Raw genomic sequence first — 18,910 nt, 5'->3', positions numbered from 1 at the left:
CCTGCCGGGCTCCCGCCGCCCCTCCCTCGCAAGAGGATTTGCCAGCCGCCCCGCCCTCTCCTCCCGGGTCCTCCTCTCCGCAATCGCTGAAGTTATCAGGAGAAATAAGGTAGCCCGGAGACCACATGGAAGTTGTGGCAGCTCCCCGGGGCGTCTCTATGGGAGCCAGCCCCTCGGCTTAGGGACCGTTAGCTGACACGTTGAATGCAGGTGCTGCGGAGCCAGCCCGCCGGGATGGGCCACCGCTGCTGCAAGCCTTATATCTGCCTCCAGTGCCTGGATAAGACGGTACTTGGCCTTCCCTGTCCTCTCTTCCCCTCCTCCTTGGTCTGGGCAAAGAAGGTGCGAGCATCCACCTCTGGCCTCCGCCTCCCTCGCATGCCTGTGTGCTTTGTTGGTGAGCAGGAAGCTCCGGGTTCTCCTTCCAGGGTGCTGGTTCGTGAGTGGTGCTTACAGAAAAGCATCTATTCTCCCGGGCTCTGCAGAGCCTTACATAATGTCATGTTCCTGCGAGCTCAGATTAAAAAAAAAAAAAAACTGTTGCATTTTGCAGACATACCAGGAAGGTCTTGAAATCCAAGCTGCCAGGGGAATCCTGGGAAGGTTCTTAGTGCGTTTTATGTACCTGGGAAACCTAAGATGTTGTGGTGTGGGAGGGATGTGGGTCAGCTAGGCACAGTGTTTGTGCTACGCCAAACTGGAACTTTGAAAGTTTTATCACTCTGGATTTAAAGAGAGTCTCCTCCTGGGATTGATTGGCCCTATGAGAAAAGGAGGCACTCTGTGACTTTCCTGTCACAGAGAGGGCCAACACTTGATGACCCTGGGAGTCTGAGGGCTCGCTAGAAAGAAAAGTCACATCCAGAGAACCGAAATTAAGTCGGAGCAAGCGCTGTATGGCGATTCAACACAAAGCCTGGCTTTGCTTTTGCTGTTTGCCCGGGCTGGGCACCTTCTGAGGGTGGTTGTGTTTTGGTCTGGGTGTTTTAAATTCCGTCTCTAGATAACTACTAGCGAGGAATCGTCTCTGTGGTATATATTTCATCAAAGATGCATGAAATGGAATCTCCCGGGAGATGGGCAGCCTGAAATTGCCTCTTTTCTCTCTCCACGAGGCATCCACTAGTAGAGAGCTTGGGGTATAGTGTGTGACCAGGTGAAGGGGAGATATATGGCTTAATTTAAAACTCATTCCATGGCAGTCACTGGGGATCATGCCCTGTCAGTTCTGCTCGTGACCCCCCCTTCCCCCCCCCCCCCCCCCCCCGCCGCCCCGACCTGCTGTGGCCTCGCGCACCATCTCGGAAAACTAAACTGTCCCTTAGAACTCACTTAGGACTTTTGTGCTGGTGTAGGCATTTCAGCAGTTGGCATTTGCCGGCTAGAGTCAGAGCTTAAGCCGTATGTGCACGTTTGCGCGCTTGTAAGAATTTGGTGTACAGGAGGCATCTATACGTTCACAGCTGAAGCTGCCCTTTTTCAAGAGATATGGCTGCAAAAAAGGGAGCTTTATAGCAATGGGTCAATAAAGGGAAGCGAGTAGCCACACGCACAGCAATGTCATGAAGTTTGCGTCCATCGAGTCAAAAAGTCTCAGAAATGAGCACAGGCACAGAGATGGCGCCCTAATCTCACCCATTTGGGGGAGGTGGGTAGATGAGGCCATGGCCCCCAAAGGCAACATAATAAGACCCTCATCTCCAAAATTTGTTTCTTATCTTTTAGAATAGATTGTCCAGGTTTGGTGGCGCACACCTTTGATCCCAGCATTCAGGTGACGGAGGCAGGCAGATGTCTGTGGTTTTGAAATCTACATAGCCAGGGCCAGCTCCCGATCAACCTGGACTACATAGTGGCGGGGGGGGGGGGGAGAAGAGGGAGAGGGGGAGAGAGAGAGAGAGAGAGAGAGAGAGAGAGAGAGAGAGAGAGAGAGAGAGAGAGAGAGAGAGAAGCCCTTTTGTTTGGGAAAATAGATCTTAAAGTGAGCCCGCCCCTGTTTTCTCTTAGATCAAGTTACTAAAAATAATCTTCCTTATATATAATTCTTGCATTTAAAGATTTTGGAAAATAATTCGTTGTTACTCATCTCTTTAGTAGCTGTCATTTGCTTTAGCTTTGAAGTCCCATATTTGGCACTTAAACTTTCTGTGACAAAAACATTAAACACTGTTGGGTATGGTGGCACACACCTTTAATCCCAGCATTCTGGAAACAGAGGCAGGTGGATCTCTGTGAGCTCGAGGCCAGCCTGGTCTGTCTACAGAGTGAGTTCCAGGACAGTCAAGGCTACACAGAGAAACCCTGTCTCAAAAAACCAACCAAACAAGCAAACAAATCCATAAAACATTAATGAACTTTTTTCACTTGCTCACACCCATATTTCTTGGTTTGTTTGTTTGTTTGTTTGCCTATATATTGAGGTGCCTTTTGAAGTAGTGAAGTGGTGGTCTTGCTGTTGCTTGCTTCTCGGGATAATGTCACAGGAAGTGTGCTTGATCCTTCCTTCACCCCTGTAGCTACCTGTTGCGCATGCGCTGTGTCATGGGCGCCCTGTAGCGTAGGATTTCATTCTGCCTCACACTTTGGTCAATAGTGGGCTGAGAAACTCAGTAAGCCCCACCCCCTCGCCCTCCCCGCCCCCCCCCACCTCTGTTAGTCCTCACAATTCAGTATCTCTGTAGTTTGTAAAGTGATCAGAAAGTTTTCATGATTGCTCTAGCCCATCTTATCCTCCATTAACAATCCTTTCCTGCAACTGGAAGAGAGGATGGCTGATCTTAAGAGCATATATATATGCTCATATATATATATATATATATATATAATCTTATAATCTTCCTAGAGAACAAAAAGAAAACAAAACTGCTGAGTGAGAAAATGGTTTTTGAAAACTATCTGTATTGGGGCTGGAGAGATCGCTCTTGTGGAGGACCTGCAGTGCCCAGCCCCCACGTGGCAGCGCACCACCATCTGTAACTGCAGTTCCGGGGGATCCAGTGCCCCCTTCTGGCCTCCTCGGGCACTGCATTCAGGTATTGCACATACATGCAGGCAAGACACCCACACACATAAAATAAAAACAAGTCTTTAAAAGCTACCAGTGCCTCTTATATTCCAGCTTACATTGAACTATGCAACCAGCCGTATTTGGCGCTGCTTCCCCCACGCCTAGTTGCTGCGGAGATTATCAAAGAATTATTTAGAAACATGACCAGCCCTTTATCCCTTGAGCCCCCACATTTTCCAGGAAAATTGCAGGCTATATAGACATCAATGACACATAAGGAGCAATTAAACACTAGTTACGGAGTAGCAGATAATTAAATGAGAGCTCTGGCCACCCCTCGTCTCTGAACCAAGTTGGGGGAGAACCGTAGACAAGCCTCATGGGGGCTGGCGTGGAGTTTTGGAATTACACATGTAAGAATGGGGTTGGGGCGTTGTTAGACTGACGAGGAGTGCGTGGCGTGACTACAGGCAAAGGGTACATGCAGTCAGCGCTTTTACTCAACGTGACGGAACACAATGGAGCAGGTCTCACAATAAACTCAGTGGGACATACACTGCGTAGAGAGTGCCGAGAATTTTCCAGCCTGGAAGCCAGACTTGCATTTCTTAACTTGTATCGGTGGGAATGTGCAGGTCTTTCTGGGTCGTTTTGGATTTTGTTCTGTTTGGGTTCTGTCATTGTTGTTGTTGTTTTTAGCAGGGATGCAGTCTGGGTACAGGGGTGCGTGATGGCCATACTTTTGGGAAGGTACCTCAAGGAAGGGGAAGCCAGAAAATGTGAAGAATTAATTCCCTCAAGTGCACCAGTCTGAAAGCTCTCTGTCCTGCCCTGTCTTGCCCTCTCTCCCCGTGCTGGCCTGCCCCCACCTGCTGCCCTGTCTCCCCATCGCCTGCCCTGTCTCCTGGTCCCTGCCTCCCCATGCTGGCCTGTCTCCCCATCTCCTGCCCTGTCTCCCCGTGCTGCCCTGTCTCCCTGTCTCCTGCCTTCACTCCCCACCATCCTCTTCTCCTTGGCCTCATCAGTCTCTGTCCTCTCCAGCTGCTCGTTAACCACCCAGACGTGGCCACCCTTGTTATCTTCCTGCCAGGATGCTGCTCCCTCATTAGCCACTGGCTAGTGATTCTCCCAGCATGCACAGGGACAAAGGCTGGTCCCTGTTCAGTCAGTCTGGTTTCTTTCCACACAGGGTTTGACTACATTGTTCACATACACTGAAGTGTGTGGAAGAATATTGAATATGAGAGGTACTAGGTGTTGAATGGATTTTTTTTATTAAATTTCATCTCGGAGTAGAAAACTGGCTCATTATACAAACACATAGTAGCTTCGCGTTAATTATTTGGGAAAGAAATAATTCCTATTGATTACCTCACCCACTGTGTCAGCACTATCTTAAGACTGTACTGAAATAAAAACTAAAGGTCACCCAAAATCTCAAGGGACCCCCTTCTGCAACAGAGCTCTGTTATAAATTTGACCACATTGTTAAATTCACACCGAAAATGAATGGCCTGCCCACAGAGAGCCATGGAAGTTACTGCAAAGACAGGCTGGCTCACCTAAAGAAACTAAAGAGAGCCTCTCCCCAATCTGGCACACTTCACCAAGCCGAGTCCACCCACACTCGTGGCTAAGAGGCAATGCTTTTTCAGAGGAGAGTGAACAACTCCCAACTTTTTTGCAGCTTAGTATGTATGGGTGCCATGTGTGGATTGTAATCCACCGTAGAAAGGACCCAGCTATTTCCTCATATGCTGGAATACTAAGAAAGGGCCCCCTCCCCTCTTCGTTCTCTGTGGCAAGGTCTTACCGTATAGCCCAAGCTGGCCAGAACCTTTAATCATTTCTTCTACCTCCCAAATCCTGGCTTTTCAGATGTGTGTCCCTGTACTCACCTCGTATTCTTATTTAATTCCTGTGTGGTCTTTTGTTTAGCTTGGGAGCAGCCTGGTTCCCATCATATGGCTGGTGCCGGTGAGTAGCACTTACACAGAGCAGGCAAGGACTCTTGGAAAGAGGCTGCAGCAGACAGCTAAAAGCACTGGCTGTTCTTGCGGAAGATCTGGGTTTTCTTCCCAGCCCCCAGGGCAGGTAGCTCACAACTGCCTGTGAGTCTAGCTCCAGGGGATCTGTCGCACCCAAGGGCTCTTGCGTTCACATGGACATACCCATGCGTGGCCATAGAAATGAAGACAACATAAATACTTCATTTGGAAAAACATAGCCAAGAATAGTAAGAGTCCTCGGGCTCGTGCGCAGACCTGCACACTCACACAAACACACACTCAGCAGGCGAGAGAAACACATTTCAGAAGCATGCTCCAACTGCAGTGAGCTTCATAAATTGTCCTCTTCCAGTCAATAGTACGGATCAGGAGTTACAAAGGGAAAGCTATGGGTTCATCTGGTAGGGTGACAAAGGTTCTCAGAAGCCCCAGGGCCACTCTGTGTCACTGCTCCTCCTGGGCTCGGCCTGGGATGTTCCCTTCACAGACCTTTTTTTTGTTTCTCCTCTGGCCTCCAGTTTGCAAACCTCCAGTTTAGCCTCCTGGGCTACCTCACACTTTTCTGCCATTGCTTGTATATTGGCCCACTCTGAGACCCTGGTTTCTTGGAGGCCCAAATGCCATTTTCCTGGCGCACAGTAGGCACTCAGTTAGCGGTGGTAGTGTATAAGCTCCCTACTTCTGGATTCACCCGGGGCGGGGGGCGGGGGAGAAGCCTTCCAGAGACACTGGGATACAATGTAAGCTTTACGCATCATGGATGGCCCATGCCCCAGTGTGGAGTCAGGCGTGTGATGCTAGACATCCTCACTTCCCGTCACCACTGGGTCCTTGAGGTAGCATCAGCCATCATGACAGATAACTCTCAGGGAGTAAGCAGGTGAGTATTGTAGGCTGGCTCAGGGCTTGGCCACACATCTGGTTGCTTGGTGTCATAGCAGTGAGTGGGTTCTGCGCTCTGCCAGGCTCTCTAGCCAGGAGAGGAGGACTGCAGAGTGCTCAGGAGTCTGTGGAGGACTGTGGCATAAGGAGCCGAGTCCTCGAGACGGGCTGTCCCCAGGGGAGCAGATCTTCTGTGGTGCCTACATTTGGGAGCAGAGAAAGAAGGACTTCCTGGTCCCTAGTCACCTCAGGGTCCACATTTAAGATTTAGAGACCATGCTGAGATAATCAGCGTATGAAGGAGAGGTGTGTCGTCCAATGGGAGATGGAGATGGAGCTAAGGCGCTGTGGCCACTGGCTTGGGAAGACCATGAGTGGTCCTCAAGCACCCATTGGAAGGAAGTTAAGCCTGTGTGAGACTAAACAGTCACAGGAGAGGAACAGCCTGCTTGGGCGCTGCGACGCCTGGGCTTTGTCACCAGGACAGTTTGCATGGTTGATGCGGGCGACTATATTTAGCCCCCTTGAGTGAACATAGGAGCTCACGTGCTTGGCACCAGTTAGGAATTTTCCACACATTCCCCACTTAGGGAAGTGCTGATCCGACGCCCCCCCCCCCCACCTCACTCCACCTCCCCTTCCCCCGAGTCAGAGGAAGCCCCAGTCCTCCCACCTTGTCCTGACCCGGGGGAGCAGCAGGCAGAGGGACTTGAGAGCCTTGCAGAAGAAGCCTAAGGGGCCTCTCAAGATCGAGCCCCTCCCCCCGCTGGGCTCCGTGGACCCGTGATGAGTGGGCGACATGTGCAGCAAATAGAAAACAAGTGGAAAGGGGCCCCTTGTGATCTTGTAGAACGCACTGGTCATGAGGTCATAGCTGTTGACTCACCCCATTGCAGTTGCCATGACGTCATTCTGGGTTGGCTTTCAGGAAACACGAAATAACTTACTTGGTGCATAAATTAGAAGGGCTGATATCATTTTAGATTCAAGCACTTAAGAAGGAAAGGCCCTCGCCAGAACCGGCAGAACAGGCAGGCTGGCCTTGGCAAGCTGAGCAGAGCCAGCACATTCAGCAGGAATGTGTCCAGGGACATCGGAAAGGTTTGTCTAGAACTGACAGGGGGAAAAAACAAAAACATAAAAAACCCAAACAGCTACCCTATCTGAACTTACAAGGCCCAAAGGCTGAGGTGAAGAGGCACCAAGTCAGTTTCAAGGACAAACTCAGGGAGTGTGAGCTGTCAGGGTGGAGGCAGGGGTCAGGGGCTACAGCTAGAGACTTTTCCACAGAGCCAGGTCTGGCTGCCTCTCCTCCAGGCAGATGTGAAGTTACGGGACAAGGAGTCCCACCCGTGTCCAGCCTGGCTCTTGAGGCCTTCGGAGAATCTCTGGGGGAGAGGAGTGTCTGATGCGAAGCGAGCCCCGGGTTGAGACTCCTGGGTTTTCCATTTCTATGCTAACTGATTCCACCATCACAGAGCCGCCCCCCCCCCCGCCCCCCGCGGCCTCCACAGACAGGGAGAGAAAGCTGGCCTCACTAACTGTACTGGTGGTCCTCCGGATGCATCTGCAGTTCCTGCAACCACAACCTCCATCCGTCAACCAGGGGTCCAAAATCTTTTTGGAAGAATGCATTGGTGCTGAAAACGCAAGGCATTTTGGTTCTTTTGTTTGGTTTTGGTTTTGGTTGGTTGTTTGGATTGGGTTAGTTTGGCTTGGTCACACTCACAATCCTTAATGACTGTGACAAAGGTTCTCAGAAGCCCCAGGGCCACTCTGTGTCACTGCTCCTCCCAGGCTCGGCCTGAGATGTTCCCTCTACAGACCCTTTATGTTTCTCCTCTGGCCTCAGTTTAAACCCCCAGGACAGCCTGGTCTCCTGGGCTATCTCACACTATTCTACAATTGCGTGTATATCGGCTCACTCTGAGACGCTGGTTTCTTGGAGGCCCAAATGCCTGGCATATAGTAGGTGCTCAGTTAGGGTATGGTAGTGTATAAGCTCCCTGCTTCTTTTTTTTTTTTTTTTTTTTTTTTTTTGGTTTTTTGAGACAGGGTTTCTCTGTGTAGCCTTGGCCATCCTGGACTCACTTTGTAGACCAGGCTGGCCTCGAACTCACAGAGATCCACCTGCCTCTGCCTCCCGAGTGCTGGGATTAAAGGCGTGCGCCACCACGCCTGGCTGCTCCCTGCTTCTTGATTCACCAGGGGAGAAGCATCTAGTGACAGAGAATCTACCCCATATTCAGTACTATAAGGAACGGAAAAGTGGTTTTAAGGCTCCAGGACAGGACTTCTCAACCTGTGGGTCATGACCCCTTTCGAGGATTGAATGACCTTTTCACAAGGTCACCCAAGACCATTGAAAAACACAGGTATTTTCAATTCAAAACAGTAGCAAAAATCACAGTTATGAAGCAGCAGCAAAAATAATTTTATGGTGGGAAGGGTCACCACAATAGGAGGAACTGTATTAAAGGGTCTCAGCATCAGCAAGGTTGAGAACGAGCACTCTAGAAGACTAGGAAGCGGGTCTCTGCACACATTTTACGTTAAGGACTTGAGCGTATGTGGATTTGGGTATCCTGGTTAAATCAGCCCCTGGGGATACCAAGGGATGGCTGTTTGAAAGAGTGGGAGGAGGAGGCAAAGGTTCTATGCATGGCTAATAGAGACCGTTTAGTAGAGCCTAACACGAGTAGCTTTCATCAAAAAGTAAGTAAGCTCCCTAGTGTCTCCCATCGCTCACCGCTGACTTCAGGCAACTCGCAGACTTTCAGATCATGGCCAACCTTGAGCGTACCTTCATCGCCATCAAGCCAGATGGTGTGCAGTGCGGCCTGATGGGCAAGATCATCAAGCACTTTGAGCAGAAGGGGTTCTGTCTGGTGGCCATGAAGTTCCTTCGGGCTTCTGAAGAGCACCTGAAGCCGCATTACGTTGACCTGAAGGACTGTCCTTTCTTCCCGGGGCTGGTGAATACATGAACTCAGGGCCTGTGCTGGCCGTGGTCTGGGAGGAGCTCAATGTGGTGAAAACAGGCCAAGTGATGCTGGGAGGGACCAATCCAGCCAATTCTAAGCCAGACACCATTCGGGGGGGATTTCTGCATTCAAGTTGGCAGGAATATCATTCATGGCAGCGATTCTGTGGAAAGTGCTGAGAAAGAGATCGGTCTGTGGTTTAAGCCGGAAGAAGTGGTTGACTACAAGATTGTGCCCATGACTGGGTGTGTGAGTAGAGGTGGGTCAACGAGGGCCCTTCTCAGCGTTACTGACGGGTCCCTGGACACAGCTCTTCATCCCACTGAGTGGATGGATCTTCTTTTCTAAGACAATAAAGACTTTGGAACTGGGGGGTGGGGTGGGGAAAGTAAGTAAGCTCTATCCAGAATGTTCTAGAGTGTGGCCACTTTCCTTCTGGGGTCCACTTCCTTTCTGCCGCTCACCTGGGAGACACAGGGCTGTTTGCTGTGACGCGGGGATCCCTCAGAGGCAGGTGCTGTAGCCACCCGGTGCCGGTGCTGGCTGCAGCGGGAAGCTGCCCGCTGCGGCCGGAAGCCGCCCGCTGCAGCCGGAAGCTGCGGCCAGAAGCTGAGGAGAACGCCACGGGCTTTGAGTAGGAAGGTGGAATGAGCTCCTTGTATTTGACAGTCCTCTGCCAGACATTGTCCGAGTCTTTGCTGACAGGAGATTTCTCTTGCTCTTCCTTCACTGGGATGCCCAGGACAATTTGGAAAAGTCACCTTTTTTCTTTTTACCTTGATGTAGAAGTAAGCTAGCCGTTCTTACTGGTTTCTTACAAGGTTAGCACGGAAACGGCCCCTCTCCAAAGCACTAAGCTCATACAGTTATCAGGTGACCAGTGCAGGTGACCGGCATGACAAGTGTGAAAGTCCTGGGGTCAATTTGATGTGAACACTTTGCCTGCTCTGGCCTCCATGTTCTTTGAACTGTCAGAATCGAGAGGGCTGGGGATAGGCCTGGCGGGTGTGACGCCCTAGGTTTGATCCCAAGACAAACACACACACACACCCAGACACACACTCTCTCTCCCTCTCTCAGACACACACATGTATACTCACACACACACATGCTCACACAGACAAACATGCACACACAGACACACATACATACATGTACACTCACACACACTTACACACATGCCCAATGCACGCTTATATACACACACACATACACTCACACACTCATTCACACACATGTACACTCATATACACACTTACACACGCATGCACACACATACACCCACACGCACTTACATGCCTGCACTCCACGCACCTGTACACTTACACTCATGCACACACATGTACACTCACATGCATGCACACTGACTTTAGAGTCAATGCAGAGCACAGAAAGGTAATAACGAAATCAGAGCACAGGGTCTAAGGATGCAGCTCGGTGTTAGGGTTTCTTTCAGACATATGGACCACCTTGGGTTTTGTCTCCACGCTGAAAAAGATGAATAAACTGTCAGATGAGTGGGTAGGTAGGTAGATAGATGGATGATGGATAGATGATGGGTAGGCATTAGATAAATGATCAATAATATATAACTACAGGGTAGAAGATAGACGATAGACAGGCAGGCAGACAGAACATAGTCAGGAGATTAACACAGAGGGACCCCATCACCCCAGATGTTGTCTAGAGGAAGCCTAAGGAAGCCATGGCTCTCTAACACCGCCCACCGTTCATGCATGCGCTGTTGTAATACATCCGCCAGCTCCCGCCACCCCTGTTCCAACCCCATGCGGCAGCCATGACTTCTGAAGTGGTGTCTTCTGAGGAGGTGGAAGCCAAACGTTCTGGTTTATCTGTGGCCGGAGGAATTCAGGGAAAGCAAAGCGGCTGTGATTTGTGCTGACGCAGCCAAACGTCTCCAGCTTCGCTGCGCGTAACCCACAGAAGTTTGTGTCTCAGAGCCGAGAGCCTGGGACCCCCACATCAGGGCAGGGTCATTGTCTGACAAGGCCCATGCCTTCAGAGACAGCCCCTTCCCCCTTGCCTTGCTTGCTGAGGAGCTGAGCCATTTCCAGTGCTTCCTTCACGGGAATCCTAACCCCACTTGCGAAAGTTCCACCCTCAGGACCTGCTCACCTCCCGCAGGCCCCACCTGCTAACAGTGTTTGGTAGGCAAGAGTTTCAACCTATGGACTTGAGTGAGGCCCAGACATCAGACCACGAAGAGGCCACTGCCCCTAACAAATAGAGTTTTTGATACACGTTCCTAAGAGCATTGGTTGCCGATGATTAGCGACACCTCTGCCATGAGCGTGCTCCTGTTCAGTGGGCATATACATGAGCCTTAGTATTAGCAGTGAAATCTCAAGAACCCGTCTGTGATGGTGACTCCTAAGTGCAGACTGAACACGTAGTGTGTCTTCAGCCGCTTAACTGTTTTGGGTCACAGAATGTAGTTGATGTGAAAACAAGTGGCCAGCGAGTTACAAATGGCCTTTTTACCCTAAATAACACAAGTGTGCAGTGCATCCTATGCCTTGTAGAAAGTCCTCTGTCAGGTCTTACGACAGACAGAAATGCTTCGTGCCAAGGCGTCTGCCCTGATTTTCATTGTTTATTAGAGAACTGACCAGTTGTGGATTAAGGAGTAAGCTTAAGGGAATAATTGGTTTTAGAAAAACAAATGGGTGTGCATGTGTGTGTGTGTGTGTGTGTGTGTGTGTGTGTGTGTGTGTGTGTGATCATGAGATTTTTCATGGTCAAGAATCACTACCCAAGCGTGGTGATACACACCTCTAATCTCAGCATTCAGGGACACAGAGGCAGGCGGATTGCTAGGAGTTTGAGGCTAGCCCAGTTTACAAAGGGAGTCCCACACAGTCAAGGCTACCCAGAGAAACCCTGTCTCGAAAAAACAAAAACAAAAAACAAAAACAAAAAATTACACTATTATAAAAACAATCAATGAGAATTAGTATATAGTCATATTTGCTAGTATGTTAACGTGTAAGAAGCATTCCAGGATGATGTAACAGTGTGACGCAGAGAAAGGACGGCTGTGGGGGCTACTGCACATGAATGCTACACCGGAGGAGCCTGACTTGGTCCTGCTAGTTTTTATTAAGGAGAATGGTTCTCACCCGCAGGGCTAAACTTGCTTGTTTAATATGATTTATTTATTAAACATGTGACGATGCTTGTGGAGCTCAAAACTAAGGGACCCTCAGTATCCGTTTTGTTTTGTTTTGTTTTTCCAGAGTGAAAGTGCCCTTGCGAAAGAAAAAGAGCTGTCAATCGAACTTGCAAACATCAGGGATGAAGTTGGTGAGTGGGCGTCGAACATGAAGGCTCTTTACCGCTCTGGAGGGGGTGGGAGCTGGGAGAATGAGCCCTAAAAATGAGACGGTCCACCAACAGCTGGTGTGATTCAGAGCATCCGACAATTTACACTCTGAGGGTCAAGAGAGGTCACATGGGTGACATTCTCATGAGCTCAGGCTGCAGACAATCACAGGGACAAGCTGCATGTGGCACAAACATGGTTTTCCACAGAGGTACGTTGGGAGGCAGAAGCAGGTGGATCACTGTGAGTTCGAGGCCAGCCTGGTCTACAAAGCGAGTCCAGGACAGCCAAGGCTACACAGAGAAACCCTGTCTTGAAAAAACAAAATAAATAAATAACAAAAAGAAAAAAAAAAAAGGCAGCTGTAATGAACAGTCTGAAGTAGACTCACTCTAATCTGGGAGGGGCACTAAGGCACACTGCAAGAGCAATTCATGATTTTGAAGAAACCAAGACCACAAGACTCTTGCCTTGTTTTTCTGGAGTTTTCTCACGAATTCCCTTCACAGGATTCCATTCTTGGACCACGCTCTGACAAAGGCCACAAAGGATCTCTTTTCCTGGTGCTTTGCGTGTGTAACAAGGGCCACCGTGTCTCCAGTAATAAGCCGGTCTAGACGAGGGAAGCACCCTAGCCAGCACAGTGCAGGCCTGCTAGAGGGAACCATAACCCTTACAGCTGTGTCATCCGGAGACGGTTTCTCACAGTTAGCACTGGGACTAGCCAGGTCACCACCGTTCTTCACATACAGCTGTCCCTGTCACGGGCTGTGACAGGTGTCCTCCCTCTGGGCACCTCCAGAGCCATTCTGGGTTGTGTGAAACGCGTCTTGCCGGCCTTCCCACAGCTGTATGCCCCTTGCCATGGATGCACCTTCATCTCAGAGAGGGTCAAAGCCACCTGGCTGGTTGGACCAAAACGATGAGGGATCGTCTTGAACTGCATAGTCCTTAGCTCCACGGCATGGTCTAGGACATTCCAAGACTTGGCCAAACTAAGGTTGATCCCCAGGCCACTGGAATGTGATAGGAGGCAGGCATCCCCTATAGGTGAGGGCCTGGCAAAGGTGACTGCCATGCCCGCCCCTCCCCACTGTCCCTTTCTCTTGCTTCTTCTCCAGGATGAGGGATTAGAGCGAGTGCTTTGCTAATGCTAAGCAGCCACTACACTGCCGAGCTCAGACACTATAAACATTTGAGAATGGGGTCTTGTTAAGTTACCCAGGGTGACCTCGAACTCACTCTGCAGCCCAGACTGACCTGAAATGTGTGACCCTTTACCTCAGTTTGTTGAGCAGATAGACTTACAGGCCTGCGTCATGAGGCCCTGCTATGATCATTTTCCATCTTTCTAACCCACCATTCTGTGTCCCCAGGGATCAGTTAGCAAAGTCTAAATAAACACAGCCTTTCCCCCCGGTGGCCTGCTGGGTCTATTCACAAGTAAGCATTTTCCTCTCTACCTCGTGTGACCTTGGGGGTAGCCCATCTGTGCAGGTGTGTTCTTTTCCATTTAGTAAAGAGCTTGACCCATCCAGGTCACCCTTGGCAGGTGGCTGGCCACACAAATTGACAGCAGTTTACCCTTGTCTAGGGGCCATGGGTTCTCAGGTAAGCAGTGGGCAGACAAGGTAGAAGGCTTCGGCCGCAGCCTTCCCCCACACTCTCTTTTATTTTATTATTTCTCCCCTGTGAGCTTTGTGGCTTCCCTTCTCGCTGAAATGGCTCAGAAGTAGGTATTTCTGCTCTCCAAGGAGAGATGGGTCCCATGAGAACACAGCCAATAGCAGTGTTCTATGCCCGTTCCACCTGCACGGGATCCAAAGCAACAGCGTTCCCATCCTAACCCCTGACCCCAAGAAAGAGTCATCGGACTAGCCCAGATATAGGTTTAAGTAAGCAAGGCCAGCACGGCAAGCCATGGCGGAGCTTGTGAGGGACGCTGCCAGGGACCTGAGGCTCATGAGATCGGTGCCGAAGCTGCTGGAGAAGCGGCCACCAGAAAGGGAGAACTGACAGGCTCCCTGCTGGGAAACGTGTCACCCTCTCATTTTGTTGTCACCGTTTCCATGGAGACTAAGTCTCTTTCCTTGAGGTCATCAACTTCTCTTCCACTTTGCTGCTATGGGGTCTTACCCTGCGTGAGCAGCAGAGGGCGCCCTTTCTGGAGTCAAGAGACGGAGATCGAGTCTGCGTTATCAGAAAGGAGCTCTTTTCCAGCGCTAACTCCCAAGATCCCATGCCCCTTCTCCACCTCTCTCAGCCTCCCCTCCCCCGCGCCCAGAAGAACAGGCTTGTGCGAGCTCACGCGCTCTCTCTCTCTCTTTCTGAATAAAGCAGCAAAACGACGGGTCTGACCCACACTGTCCGGCAAGCCAGTTCCCAGTTCCCACGTGACAGGGACTGAGGACAGCTGTCAATTAAGTCTTGTCCCTGCTCAGTCTCAACCCAATCTCCCAAGGTGACCCCTAATAGTAGTACTGGGGAGGCAATGCAGGGGTAGAAACTCCAGAAGTCCTGACTGTAGCGACAGCCACCTCATCAAATAGATACTTCACAGTGACGTGCGGTAAGCAGATATGACTTAAACTAAAGTTTGTATGCGTCAACAACCCAGCGGCCATTTGAAGGGGGGAGCTAAAGTTGGAGGGGGAGCAGTGTCTTCATCTCATTTAAGCAGCCACAGTTATTTGCTAGAGAGACGTTTGGGCTGGCGCAGCTCTCAGGCCGTAGAATCAAGTTGGACAATGCCACCCCTTGGGTCTTGTTTCTCAGGGGCTGTCACCCTGTGCCTTTTATCAGAGCAACAGCTGAAGGCCAGGCTCATGAGATTAAGCTATCATGGAAAGGAATGAGGTGTGACCAGTGTGGGACACATGTCGAGGAGCAAGAGCTTCCCAGCACTGCGTTGACCTTGGGGTTTTTAAGATATCCTTCAGGGCCCTGCGTGTCGGCTGCTGTCGCACCCTGTCGGACTTAGCGGCACTTCTACCACTGGCTAAGTAAGGGGTTGGACTATAAACAGGAGTGGATCTTTGGGGCCAAGGAACGGAAGTCACGCATAAGCCCTTCTTCATTCAGAGCAAGCAGCCTGGCCAGTGTGCATTGTACCTCATGGCTTCCTTAAATGAAATGAGAGCTGGAGGGGGTGGAGAGGAGGAGAAGGAGGAGGAGGAGAAGGAGAAGAGGAAGAAGAGGAGGAGGAGGAAGAAGAAGAGGAAGAAGAAGAAGAAGAAGAAGAAGAAGAAGAAGAAGAAGAAGAAGAGCCTTTCCCCATCACCATTTGTGCTCATTTTTCCTGAATAGCCACTGTTGTCCTGGTTGGATTTCTGTTGCTGTGATAAACACCATGACCAAACGCAGCCGGGGAAGGAAAGGGCTTATTTCATCCTCCAGCTTGCAGCCCATCATTGAGGGAAGCTGGGGGCAGGAACTCAAGGCAGGAGCTGGCTCAGAGCCCATGGAGGAATGCTGTTTATTTCCGTCCCAGCTCCCTTCCAGGCTCAAGATCAGTGCCTTTCTTACACACCTTAGGCCCACCTGGCTAGGGCTGGCACTGCCCACAGTGGGCTGGGCCCTCCTATGTCAATCATTGACCAAGAGAATGCTGCTCCACAGGTCAGTCTGATGGAGGCATCCTCTCGGGTGAGGCTCCCCATCCCAGATGACTCTTAACTCATAGCAAATTTATGAACAGCCAACCTGCCCAGTGAGTAAGTTGTTAGGGCACACAGTGTGGACAGACAAGCTACCCTTAACTTAATGGATGTGAGGAAAACTCTCGGGGTTTTGATGCTCTGTGGAGTTTGCCTGGGAAAGATAATAAGCTGATACCCTGAGATGCTGATGCTGGCCTCCGGACGCGTCTCTGCCGAGTATGAGTGTGCTTGCTGCTCAAAGGTTCCAGGCTTTGGGGCTCCCGAGACTCATAGAGAGTTCTCTGCATAAGCCAATTGCAGAAGAAGCTGCTGGTGAGGAGCTGGGTACAGCAGCTAGCAGATAAAGACAGAGAACAGAGCTCTCCTCCCAGGTTGACTGTCTCCCCCCAAGAGACGTCCACCCTCCATGAGCAGGTTTGGATGGAGGGCAGCCAGCTGATGCACTCGGGTTGGGCGTGCCAAACCCACTGGCACCACCTTTAGCAATCTCCGGAAACTTAAATGCAGCTGGATTTGTACTGGTTTCAGGTTTCAGTTATTTGATTCCTGCATCACTGCTAAGAATAGAAGCAGAATTCATCTGCCAAATAGGAAAAACAAAAACAGAACCCAAAACCCTATTGGGGACAAAGCACAAGTCCCTGGCAGCACCGTGGCTGGTCCCATTGAGCCCAGCATTCATCCCAGGGGATGCCCTGCTCTGGAGCAAATTCTCAGTCCACTGTGGAGATTGCTTCCATGACAGAAGAGAGGTGGGTGGCGGGGGAGGGGGGTCGGCATCCGTGGTCAGGCCATAAATTCTAGAGCTGTGGCTGTGGTCCGCACTTGCTTCCCTTAAAGAGGGGAGGGAAGCCTTCAGTGTTGACTTCTGAAGGCTCCAGAGAGAAAGCCTTCCCCTCAGGTGGGGCCATGGTTCTTTGCCTCCCTGTGGGAGTCACAGGAGGAGGGGACCAGAAACAAAGGGACTGGAGAGGTAAAATTTCCAAAAAGCTGTGGATTCAGACTAGAGAAGAAGAAGGCAACTGTTACACGGTCTGGGACAGGTTTGGCCGCCCCTGGTCACTCCTGGAATTACTGCCCCAAATTCTACCAGCAAGAGCTGTTAATCAGCCCCTGTCTGTCATCCTCCTCACTTTGTGTTATGATTAATAAAAAGAAAATAAGACGATAAGATAACAAGATGCCAAGCAACTGATATTATGTTGTAGAGGAGTTTATTAAATGAGCATTGGGAGGGGAGGGAGAGGGGTACCCCACAGGGAGAGAGACAGAGAGAGAGGAGATGGGTAAGGATGAGGAGGGAGGGAAGGGAAGGGGAGAGGAGAGAGAGAGAGAGAGAGAGAGAGAGAGAGAGAGAGAGAGAGACCATGTGGAGGATCTATCCTTTTATATGGCCCTGGGCAGGGTCACGCCCCTGTGGCAGGTAAGCAATGACATCACAGGTAGGCAGGCTGAAGCAGAATGCTAACATTGCTACCTTTTCCTATAATTAAAAAATGAGGAATATTGGTTGTTTTTATACAAGGCAAGTTAAAGTGTATAAATGTGGATTCTTTGGAAGCAGCTTTTGGCTGCCATGTAAGGGGAAAAGAAAGAAAAAAAGTAATAACAACAAAATGTCCAGATTATATAGTGAAGGGGAAGGAAAAGCTCTGCCCTCAAAGTTCAAGGTGGAGGGCAGGCTGTGTCAGCCATGTCCTGCAGCAGATGGGGACCGAGGAGTGCTGAGGGAACCTGGAGCTGTTTGTCCCAGGCCTGGAGCACACCATTTCAGCCTTTTGCAGATGGATAAAGGGCGAAGTAATCGTCCTAACTACTTCCTGCTGACAGGAGGGAGGCAATAGGGGGTTTAAAAGGCTGAAATGTTGGCCAGGTTCCGGAAGAGCAGGCTGTGGATTTGCTGTCCAGGGTGTGAGAACATCTGCAGCTGGGAAGGGAAATGCAGGTCCAGCTAGGAGGAGCAATGCAGGTCCAGCTGGCACCTGTGGGCAGCTGCTTTGGCAATGTCCCAGATGTAGGAGGTCTGGCAGGATACTGGAACACATATGTAGGCAGAAGACAGAGTTAGTAGGTCAGGGAGAAAACTCCCTTTAGGTGTGCATTTGAAACTCTTGGGAGAGCAAAGAGAAAAGGCTTGAGACAACGCTTGAACACGGGAGAGCAAAGAAACAGTTTGTACATAGGGAGATTCCTTCCATTTTACCCGACTGATGACAGTAATTAAAACAGTTTAGTTTTGGATCCGTCCAAGTTTGGTTGCAGAGGCATGTAAGCTTAGCAGCCCTTAAGGTGGGCGTAGGGATTTGAGATTCCCAGAAGGCATCCCAGAGGAGCCTGGAGAAGCGGCAAATGGACTGGTCCTCATGGGGAGAGTGGGAGTCAGTGACCTGTCAGGGCATCCCCTGGGAAAGGTTTAACGATGAGATTGCTACACATGTTCCAGCAGCTCGTCAGCGCTGGACAGAGACCAAGGGTGTGGCCCGAGAGCAGACATGGTTACCTAGCACCAGGCAGAGGGAGAACCACGCTGGCAGAGGGAGATCTCCCCCAAGGGATGAAGGTTTGGATGCAGGTTGTTAAGAACACCAAGAAGCAGTTACATCGACCAGAAGAGAGGACTCAGCGATCAGTAGGTGCTGGGTGTAAGAATGCAGCAAGAGGGTAGTTAGGGGAGTCCCAAAACCAGGGAAAAGGGAGGAACCCCACCCTCAGAGATAGGAGATAGTGGGGAAACTTGGGCTGTTGATAGACAGTACTTATGTGGACTCCCATTTGACCTGAGAGATGGATTTTCTGTAGCTTGCAAGAATCCTTGTTAGTTTATAAAGGGAGATAAATTTTAGACATGTTAGCTTCATCCTTGTTTGAAATCTGCAGTGAAGCACACATTGATAGACCTGTGTATATGTTGTAGGAAAAGGCAGTAGACATATAGCATCGTAGAGGATTGGGAAAAGAACTTTGTGTTAAAAGCACAAATATTCTGAGGTGAGCATGGGGAAGGCAGAAGCCTTTCTGGTCTCTGT

At 50.3% G+C, this 18,910-nt stretch overlaps 1 protein-coding gene and 1 pseudogene across 1 annotated transcript in view; both read left to right on the top strand.

Annotated features, from left to right (window-relative positions):
* The window catches only part of Mtus2 (microtubule associated scaffold protein 2), a 351,173-nt gene that overhangs the window by 298,505 nt on the left and 33,758 nt on the right, over nucleotides 1-18,910 (top strand). The window contains 1 exon segment of the mRNA XM_051162856.1: nucleotides 12,140-12,206. Coding sequence (XP_051018813.1) covers nucleotides 12,140-12,206 — 67 coding nt within the window.
* Nucleotides 8,682-9,139, top strand: LOC127203929 (nucleoside diphosphate kinase B-like; annotated as a pseudogene).

Source organism: Acomys russatus, chromosome 19 (genome assembly GCF_903995435.1).
Source record: "Acomys russatus chromosome 19, mAcoRus1.1, whole genome shotgun sequence".
Taxonomy (NCBI): domain Eukaryota; kingdom Metazoa; phylum Chordata; class Mammalia; order Rodentia; family Muridae; genus Acomys; species Acomys russatus.
Note: the sequence above shows the minus strand (reverse complement) of the source record. Positions and strands in the feature narration are given on the sequence as shown.